The following is an 11,019-nucleotide window of genomic DNA, read 5'->3' on the forward strand; positions in this document are numbered from 1 at the left end:
TGCTGTGAGAAAGCATCTGGAGAGGAACAGAAACCAGGGTGAGGGCTTAATGAAGAAGTATGCATGAATTGACATGGTTTTGCTCCTTGATAGTTCACACAGGGCTGTGGTGGCTGTACATTTAGTATGTTTAAGAATAGAAAAACAGTGGGTAAAAAACATGCTAATGATCTCCATCTGCTTCTTTCACATGATTTTTGGACACTTTATGGGTTGCTAATCCTACAACTCTATTAGTATTGGTAGTTTAGAATTGTATTGGGTATTTGAGACAGTAATGCACAGGAAAGTCGATACATTTTAAATGACAAACTTTTAGCATTGAGCAACAGTTTTTATTTAATGTAATGGGTTGCACTTTCTTCTTGAGGCCAGTTATTGGTATTGATAGGTCTGTTACAGATTAAATTATTACATAACCATTACATATGCATGACATTATGTCTCTCTCTTGTTTCTCCAGTGTTTTTTTCTAGCAGTAGAACATTGTTCAAAAACAACAGGGTTGTGTATGATGCAAGAAGCAGAGCAACAAGGTTGGAAATTTGCCTCAGCAATAATAATTAGCGAGCGTATAGCGAGGCTTGAGTTTAGTCATGATCTGATGCAAGTTCATTGATCAATGCAGAATTCTTATTCGCATTTCCACAATACAAAAATGCCAAGTTCGATCACGGCTGAGAGCAGCTTTGTCCATCCAGAGTACAAAACCTTATTTAATCATTTAAAAATAAGTAATAATGTGTCTTAAGTATATTGCCACGAGTATATAGTAAGCTTAATGCAATGGCGTGATGTAAAAACCTGTGGCTTCGTGATAATTTCGCATGGGACAACAACAAACATCATGCGTCACTGGGCTACGCCATCAAGTGGGCGTGGTTTGTTGTAAAAAGGGGGCGGTGTTAATGTGAGTGACACATAAGCGGACAAATCAAAGGTCGCATGGTTGCAGGCTATAGATATTTGTTTATAGTGGAGCGCGTTCTTAAGTTTCAGCTCTAGTAGTTACACCGTCACGCGTTCATTTGGAGGTGTGTAAACGGGACTTGGTGATCATGTGGAACTCAGCAGCTTTCGCTCGGAGTTAACGCTCACGGATTTGGGAAGATGTCGGTAGCAAGCTTCAAAAATCAGCCGATAAATGACAACAGCGAAAACACACCGAGGGACGAGTATCAGAATACGTGACACTGAGCGGGTGAAGAGTGAGGATAGTGAGGATGGAGAGGACCGCGCTGCGCCGCTTCGGGGACAGCGGCATGATGCTTCTGCCCTGGACCAAACAGATCCTGACCGTGGTGTGGGAACAACTGCGACTGCTGCTCCAGGTCATCTGCTGCACCTTTATGACAGGTAATTTCCTGATTCATAGATTTGCATTCTAATGTATTTTATGCTATCCATATGCTTGGCCATCGCTGGTTTACATAATCAGATTTACTCAGTTTTTATTAATAATAATAATAAGAACGTATATCTGTATCAGCGTGATGTACTCGATTTCTGTGAAAGTGCAAACTGGGTTGATCAATTTATTTGCATATTATGTAAATTTTCACGCTTTAGGTTAGGGTCCAATTCTCACTCTTTACTATTAACTACGACTTTTGCCTCAAAACTCTCAGTAATGAATTACTGCTTATTAATAGTTAGTAAGGTAATTGTTAAGTTTTGTTTTTGGGTATGGATGTAGAATATGGTCACGCAGAATAAGGCATTAATATGTGCTTTATAAGTACTAATAAACAGCCAATATACTTGTAATATGCATGCATGCTGATAAGCAACTAGTTGATGAAAATGACCAGCTGTGTATTATAAAGGAACGCATAGCAGTATTACTGTACAATAAGGTCTAATTTGTTAACATTAGTTATTGCATTAACTAACATGAACTAACAATGAGCAATTCTTACAGCATTTATTAACCCCATGTTAGTTCACAGTGCATTTACTAGTGTTAACAGATATATCTTTTGATCATAAAAATGTTTTAATAAGTGTTGAGATTAACTAAGATTAATAAATGCTGTAGGAGTACTGTGCATTTTAAGTTCATGTTTACTAATGTTAGTAAATTAAACCTTATTGTAAAGTGTTACCAAATAACATTAGTTAAACCAATTAATAATACACTTTTTCTAGAGCAAACGGGAAATGACATTTTTTTTTTTTACTATAATTTTATTTATTTTATTTATATAATTTTATTTATATAATTATATTATAGTATATGTATTTAATTTAATTATATATATATATATATATATATAATTATTTACTTATATATTATGATTAATATGAATAGTATTTGTATTATTTTCACTTTAGTATTTTTACATTTTAATATTTTTTTAAAACACTTATTAGTACCATCACAAATACACACACACACACACACACACACACACATATATATATATATATATATATATATATATATATATATAAAGATTAGTATGAATAGTATTTGTATTATTTTCACTTTAGTATTTTTACATTTTAATATTTTTTTAAAACAGTTATTAGTACTATCACAAATACACACACACAAACATATATATATATATATATACATACACACACATACATACATACACACATACATACATACATACATATATATATATATATATATATATATATAGACACACACACACACACACACACTGTTTATATACTGCATATATATTTCATTTATCTATATACATTTATTGAAATGAGAATGGTCCTTGTTTATGGTTATGGCCTGAAGTAAGTCCAGTAACTTCCTTTTGTTTGCTTCCCAGTTTTCCAGATGTTCAGGTTTGAAGTCCATCTGAGAATCACAGACGAGACAGGGCAACACATTCAGCACATGACAAGTGGCTCAGGAGACCCATCTGACAGTTTCCTGCTCTCATCCTTGTTTGAAAACAACAAAAACATGGTGGTCGGGGGTCCCAGTCCGCTTTCAAAATTCGGCAGAGACCCGTTCGACGTGAGCTCCCACTCCAGAGCTGTCCTGTCCAGTCTGGTCAGCGATGAACTCTGTTGCTCTTTGGTGGACGACCTCGTGTCCCACGCAACAGAGTGTCTCAATGACACCGAAGATCTCTATATCGGAGATCACTCCGTGTGGAAACACGGATATGACTGGACCGTTTTAGGAGGTTCCGAGAGGAAGTGCGCAGAGGGCACCTGCACTTTTACCGTGTCAGGGTTCTCAGCAAAGGACTTTGTAAAGCATCAAAAGCCCATCGGTGATCCTGACACATCTGGTTCATCTACAGACGATGTTCAAACTCCATGTCAAGTGCAGTCAGCCGCTCATCTCTCAGACAGCGAGTTCAGCTGGGGCAGCACAGACAGCTCTTGTTTCGAAGGAGAACGAGAGGAGAGCGACAAACTCTGGGAGCTTCTGACCAGCTCGACGGATCCATATCACCCGCTGCACTTCACGGCGTGCTTGTCCAGTGCGGCCGCTGAACAAAGCGAAACGCGGGAAGTTTCAAAGCCTGAAAGTCCCACGTCACAATCCACAGCATCTACAGGCTCAGAGTCTTCCAAACCAGGTTCTGAAGATGAAGAAGAAGAGGCCTTATGGAGATCCCTCTCTCAGAATGATGACCCATATCACCCGTTGAATTTCAGAGCGCCGCTTCAAAGCTCACCAGCAACACCAATACCTCCCAAACACCATTCACCCAGCCAGAGCACGCAAAGTAAAGCCAGACTCTCAAAGCTGCCTTCAACGCCAAGCAAAGTTCCTCGCCATTGCTGCCACAAATTACCCTTTGAGACATTATCAGTGGTGCCATGGAGAAGATATGTTGGTCTGACAGCGGTTCAGGGCAACCAGAGGAAATGTGCTACTTTTAAGAAGGTAATCATCAGTCTCGAGGTGTGGTCACATTTACCGTTGTTCGGCGAAATATTTCCCCGTGCATATTTCGCAACAGGTTCCTGTTGATAGCGCAAATTCCAACAGAAAGCTGCTTGGTTTTTGATACTGTGTGTCACACTATTGACTTTTTATGGCTACGAAATTTCTCCGAAAATCCGCTAATGTGACCGCACCTTTATGTCGCTTTAGAAAACATGTCAGTTGTAAATCATTGCTTGATAACAGCACGTTGCTAATGTTTTCCAGGTGAAATTTTCTCCCATCGTACAAGTTCACAAGATGCACACTTGGTCCTTTGCTCTTCAAGCTTCACGTAAGGGGCCGTGGGAGGAGCTCGCGCGGGACAGAGACCGATTCCGAAAGAGAATCAGTGAAACTGAGAAGGCCATTGGCTACTGTTTTAGTTTGTCACACAGGGAAAAGCTGTGGGCTTATAAGGACGGCGTACAGAAGAAATAACCGGCCCTTGATCTGCAAAAAAGTTGCTTCTGATTGTAATTATTGATCTTATAGTTCCAAGGCCAGCCTTTAGACTGTTATATTGACTTACATTGACAATTATACCTCACTGCTGTGTCCCAACACACAATGTACCTTGACTACTACTAAATGTTATCATTTTTTGCTAGGCCTTACAGACTTTTCAGTGTGACTGATCGCACGTATTTATTTTAACACAAATTGTGGATATGTTGGAGTAGTAGACTAGTGTTATTTTATTTAAAGGGATAGTTCACCCAAAAATGAAAATTCTGTCATTTACTAGCCCTCATGTGGTTCCGAACCTGTATGACACAAAATGGTATATATATATATATATATATATATATATATATATATATATATATATATATATATATATATATATATATATATATATATATATGTGTCCATACAATGAAAGTCAACGGGGTCAAGAGTTGTTTTGGGGTTCTTTCATTGTATGGACAAAAAATTCTTTACAATATCTTGTGTTTCACAGACGAATGAAGGTCATACAGGTTTGGAACACAATGAGGGTGAGTAAATGGTGACAATTTAAATTTTTGGGTGAACTATCCCTTGTTTATTTCAGTGGTTTGAAATGCTGTGAGAATGGGCTGCTAAAGTTCGTTTTTAATTATTTATAAAATTGGAGAAAATGCAAGAAAAAAAGGTAACAAGGCCAAGTTACAATATAATAATTGTTTATATATATACAAATACACCACAATTGAGAAGTTTGGGGTCAATAAGATTTTTAAAAAAATTTTTTTAAAGAAATTAATACTTTTATTCAGCAAGGATGCATTCAATTAATTAAAAGTGACAGCAAATACATTTGTAATGTTAAATATGTCTATTTCGTATTAATGCTGTTAATTTCTTCAAATGTATCACATTTCTACAAAAATATTAAGCAGAACAACTTGTTTCAACCTTGACCGTAACAATCAGAAATGTTTCTTAAGCAGCAAATCAGCATATTGGAATGATTTCTGAAGGATCATGTGACACTAAAGACTGGAGTCATGATGCTAAAAATGTATTAGGAATAAATTACATTTTAAAATATATTCAAATACAAAACTGTAATTTTAAATTGTAATAATATTCCACAATTTAAAAAAAATTACTGTATTTTTGTTTAAATAAATGCAGCCTTGGTGATCGTAGTAAACTTTAGAGCAATGGTGCACTTGTTGAAAATGTCATCCTACGCCCTCTGTTCATAGACAAAAAAAGATACTATCAGATATTTGCTAAACTTGACTTCACTGATCATTGCGATTTGTACTCGAGAATGAATAAAATGGCAGTAACTCTTTAGCTTTACAGAAACTGTTTTTTGTATTTTCTACACTGTCACACTTCAAGGCCCGGTTCCACAGACATGGCTTAGATTAAGCCAGGAGTAAGCCTTAGTTCAATTAGGACGCTATTATAAACGTGCCTTAGAAAGAAAAAAAACATTACTTGTGTGCATTTTAAGAAAACAATGGCACTGATATATTTTAAGATAGGCCAATACAAGTTGCTTTCAGTGAAAACAGCTCAAACATGCATCTTAGTCTGAGAAACCGGGAGTAAATGCATGTGTTAAATGCACTAGTGTTTCCTTGATCGCTGTCTCGGCTCGTTTGTTTTGGTTGATCTCACTTGTTGGCCGTGTCTCAGACTGAGACTGCAGAGGTGGAGAACTCCTGTGAGAGCGCCGTGTGTAAGAGAGGGTTAAAAACAAAGCGTGATGAAACTCTCTCCCTTGACGAGAAATCAATTAGCATCTCCCCTCGACACAGCGGCCGCAACACAAACTTACATGGTGCAAAGACAAGCAATCGTTTACGCAATCTTACACGCTGTGACAACACACTGCGGGGCTAATTTAATGATGCTCTGTCCTCGAGTTCATCGGAAGGCATTTCAAACATTTTTATTAATCACATAAAGGTGGACATATGCTATTATAAAACGTGTTGAACACTAGTAACATGAAAGGTCACTTGTACATTCCTCTTAGCTTGTTGAAACTGTCAGTTTAGAAAGCAACAGATCTGATAGCATGCAGTTTTGTTAGCTGGTAGCTGCATGTGTGTGTTCCTCTCCTAAGGTGCCTTCACCCAGGTGACCCTGGTCTCTAAGCAACCAATCACAGCAGTATTTGGCAGTGAGAGGATTGCATATGATTGCAACAGGGCTTGGTGTGTTGTGGGAGGGCGGCCACACTCTATTACTCATCCTGGAGAGTCCAAAGCTTGAGAAGGGGGATCTCTGGAGTCACAATTACAAAGCGCTGACTGTCTGATGCAATAGAGCAATCAGCAGCAACAGTGTGTGAGACACACACACAAAGGTAGTCAGACACATCGCCTGTTACAGGGAGAAACTCGAGCTGGATCATGGTATAGTCACGTTGAATTGGTACAGAGTATGTCAATAATGTGCATGGCCAGTGGTTAAAAACATGAATCATTACAAATGCTCATGCTTCCCTAATCCCTGCCTGATATGTACAAATATTTTAATATTCAAATGAGTTACAGCAGATACAGAGCCATTTTGTGAGTGAGAGGCCTGCATACATTAAATCTTTTTGGAGATATTTAGTGTGTGTGTGTGTGTGTGTGTGTTTGTGTTTGTGTTTGTGTTTGTGTGTGTGTGTGTGTGTGTGTGGTGTCCTGTCCTTTCCTGGTAAACCCATGTTATGAGGACAAAATGTCCCCACAAAAATGGCAATATCCAAAATCCTTGTCCTTGTGGGGTAATTTTTGGTCCCCATGAGGAAAACGGCTTTCTTTTTTAAATGTAAAAATGTAGGTTTTCTTCTGTGATGGGTAGGTTTAGGGTTTGAAAGATGATGTGTATTTTCAGTCATCTTTAGTCGGATGCATTTACATTGTGACTGTACCTCAGATGTAATCAACTCTGTGTCTGTAAAGGTGTGAACCTAATGGCCCGTACAGACGTATGGCCCAGAGACACTGATGGGTGTGAATGTCAAAGAAACAACATTGCTCAGAGTAGATTGCAGTGTAGATCAATCTCCTGTGGGAGGTCCTAACATTTTTCTATTGCATGTAGCCCTTTTGTCTTCATGTCAAGACAGAACTTTGGGTTAAGATTCTTTGAAGGCCGACATGCTTGCATCGCTGCTGAAGAACTGTGCTACACTACTACCTTCAATCAATTATTTACTAACTTATTTTATGAATTGGCGAAATCTAATACATTGGCGAGCCACCCAAACGACTACTCAGCCAAATATAGAGAAATCTAGCAGGTTAGGGGATGAATATACAGTTTGTACAGTAAAAAAAAAAAAATTATTACTATGGAAAGTCCCCATAAAACATGGAAAAGTGTGTGTGTGTGTACAGGTTTTGCTATATTTGTGATGCTCAAATGTCCTCACTTATACAGTGAAATATTATAACAACTGACTAGTGAGTGACATTTTACTGGTCCTCACTTGTTAAAAGGGCTTATAAACCGCAGAAACATGGTTGTATTTAAATCTAGTGTTTCTGTGATGGGTGTTTAGGGGCAGGGCTTGGGTTAGGCCGGAGAAAATATCATTAACCTGATATAAAATCAATGGAAGTCTATTCAATGTCCTCACTAATATAGTGAAACAAGTGTGTGTGTGTGTGTGTGTATTTAGTCTGTTCAAAACTTTGGGGCAGTGAGATTTGTATTTATTAATTAATTTAAAGGGGTGGTATAATGGTATAATTTCACAAGATGTAAAATATGTCTTTGATGTCCCCAGAGTGTGTATGTGAAGTTTTAGCTCAAAATACCCCACAGATATAGCAGGTTAGAGTTGTCACTTTTTGAGGGTGAGCAAAAACGCACCGTTTTGTGTCTGTGCCTTTAAATGCAAATGAGCTGCTGCTCCCGGCACAGAGGGCGGAGCTTTAAGAGCTCCTGTCCTTTTACCTCACACAGACATGCACTGAAATTTCTAAAACTTTTAGCCTTTATGTTTAAACCAGAGTCAGACAATGATGGAGAGACTCAAGAAGAAGTGACAACATGTAATGCAACAGGACATTTCTGAATGTTAGTTGATGAATTTATGTTGCTGATGTGTAGTTATCATCTAGTCATTGATTAGCATATTCTGTCTTGATAATCTATAAATCGTGTTCAGGGGGCGGGGTTTATGTACATTTTAGGGTTGGTGATGTCACTAACCCGGGAGGAATGTCCTGTAGTCCCAACCAGCCGTTTGTTGTAGTCCTTAAAAAGCAATTTCTTTAAAAAAAATAATATCTCCCTTTGCTTTGAACTTTGAGCGTTGTAACTTTGCAGATGTTGTTTATGCTCAAACAGCAACATTACACACTAACTAAAGTTAGAAAAGTCAAATCATAATCAACCACCCCTTTAATATTTAATGTGCTGCTTAGTATTTTTGTGGAACCTGTGATAGTTTTTTTTAAGGATTCTTTGATGAATAGAAAGTTCAAAAGAACAGCATTTATTTGAAACAATAATCTTTTATAATATTATAAAAGTCTTCACCGTCATTTTGGTTGGTTTTGTGTGTCGTTTCTGAATAAAAGTATAACTAAAAGTAAAATGACTTTTTTTTTTTTTTTTTTTTTTTTACTGACCGTAAACTTATTTACAGTAAAGCATTCACCTTTAGTAGGATGCTTTAATAAAAGAGAATAAATGTATTTTATATGAAATGTGTGTGTGCTGAGTAATTATGTTCATTTTCATCAATTACTTCATCAATCATCATTTTAATAATTATTTACTACTATTTAGTATCTTCTTCATTTTACAGCCTAGCAGTGAAATCAGACTGCCATCCAAATATAAAACGAATTGCAAAAATATGTTATTTTGCCATTGAATAAATGATATAATTGTGTAGAATAGAAAGACTGCATGCATTTCTTCCGAAATCAAATTTGGCAACAGCATCTCTCTGTTCGTCCACACAGGCTGTTACAGGAACACGTGTGCACACATACATAATCACAGCATACAACTTTGATTTCAAAGATTATTATTGTTAATCTCTCAACTGTTGGTTGGCTGTGTGTATTGCATGACAATCACCACAAGATGGCACCATTGACCATATTCTGTTTCCATCTCTGCGTACATGATATAACACCTGTTTTTTTTTTTTTTTTTTTTTTTTTTTTACATCATTTATGTTTTAATGAAAAACTATGAACTAGAAAAATGAACTAGAGAACGGTCAGGAATTCTGACTGTGTTTATCTCTATGTATCACTGGTAACTCCTTTTACATAACATAACATAGCATAACATAACATAACATAACATAACATAACATATATCTACATAACATAACAGAGGCATAATAGTTGCTTAATGTATTTTTAATAAATGCATAAAAACTATCATATTGCATTATTTGTCTTATGATGTTTAATTATCCATGTTTCATCCATCCATCCATAACCAAGAGAATTACTAACTTTTACCAAGATTTTACTCTTCTATATGAATCAAGGTGATTTTGGCCTTTTTTCATAGACTTTTAGTGTCCCACATTAGGAAGCTGCAGCTTGTCTCAGACGACTTACACTAAGAGCAATAATATCTATAATTTATAGTTATCAGCATTTTCTCATTTGATTTGATTCGGACACATCCAAGGCCTTCAAGTTGTACAGTTTAATACAACCAAATTATATATAATTTAGTTGTTATTAAATGATATGTTAATAATTTATAATAGGTCTTTTAAATTCTATATAATTCAAATGAATAAAATGTTATAGCCTACACAGCTAATATAATTTCCACCCTGGGAATAATATAATCATGATGAGTATTAATGAGACTTTATGAGAATTGAATTAATGCTGGCTAACAGAAATGGCATCAGTAGTAACTTTTGCTTTATACTCACACGCCTATAGGTGTCACAATACGACCATATCGAAAATCTGAGCGCAGTTTTATGTATAAACCTTATAAATCATCTTACTTGTACGTTTTCATATCACTGGTAAAAATGATACATGTCCAAGGTGAAGATCATGAAAAAAAAAAATGAAAAAAAAGCAAGTGCTCGAAATGTTTGATAGGACTATGATGCTTCTTTGACCAGTCTGATCAAATGTATTGTGTTTTTTATTTAATTGATCTTGTCCATATCCATATGTGGTGGACATATAAATGTTAAACTAGCTATAATGGTAACCAAACATAATTATTTTGTGTGTAAAGCTATTTGTTTTGAGTTAACTTTTTTTTTTATGTGTGTGTGTGTGTGTGCAAAGTGGCCATATCCTCATAGTCAATGAATGTGTTTAAGAGACCATCAAAATTATTTAACTATAGCGTAATTTTTTTTAATTATCATTATTTTACTATTATTATTATTATTATTATTATTTATTTTCATTATCTTCTGGTTGCGAGGGATTAAAATTGTTTAAAAAAGCAAGAAAAAAAAGAAGCATTTCCGGTACATTTGTCTTCGGAATAAAATAAAGAGAGAAACAAAATATTGTATGTTATCTCAAGAGCGTGAGCAATGATTATCTCTATGTTTTAGGACGATATTCTTTACTGTAAGAAATTAATGTTTTTTGTCGGCCAAGCTTGCTCACTGAAAGCCAAGTGCAAAGTTAGCCCTCCCCTTTAATCGCCTT

The 11,019-nt window shown here is 36.1% G+C and overlaps 1 protein-coding gene across 1 annotated transcript; it reads left to right on the forward strand.

The window, feature by feature from the left end:
- The first annotated feature begins 777 nt into the window (after positions 1 to 777).
- LOC309507506 (protein phosphatase 1 regulatory subunit 15B) lies at positions 778 to 5,698 on the forward strand. The gene is made up of 3 exons (XM_082181698.1): positions 778 to 1,356; positions 2,793 to 3,868; positions 4,136 to 5,698. The coding sequence occupies exons 1-3, from the start codon at positions 1,224 to 1,226 to the stop codon at positions 4,346 to 4,348; spliced, it is 1,422 nt and encodes a 473-aa protein (XP_082037824.1). The 5' UTR covers positions 778 to 1,223; the 3' UTR covers positions 4,349 to 5,698.
- Positions 5,699 to 11,019: the final 5,321 nt, after the last annotated feature.

Source organism: Leuciscus leuciscus, assembly GCF_965113295.1.
Source record: "Leuciscus leuciscus genome assembly, chromosome: 10".
NCBI classification, from domain to species: Eukaryota; Metazoa; Chordata; class Actinopteri; order Cypriniformes; family Leuciscidae; genus Leuciscus; species Leuciscus leuciscus.

Excerpts from the sequence above, each read along its gene's own strand:
- LOC309507506 (XM_082181698.1), top strand. The coding sequence starts at position 1,224 with ATGGAGAGGACCGCGCTGCGCCGCTTCGGGGACAGCGGCATGATGCTT. Across the intron at positions 1,357-2,792 it reads CTGCTGCACCTTTATGACAG|TTTTCCAGATGTTCAGGTTT; the intron begins GTAATTTCCTGA and ends TTTGCTTCCCAG. Across the intron at positions 3,869-4,135 it reads AATGTGCTACTTTTAAGAAG|GTGAAATTTTCTCCCATCGT; the intron begins GTAATCATCAGT and ends AATGTTTTCCAG.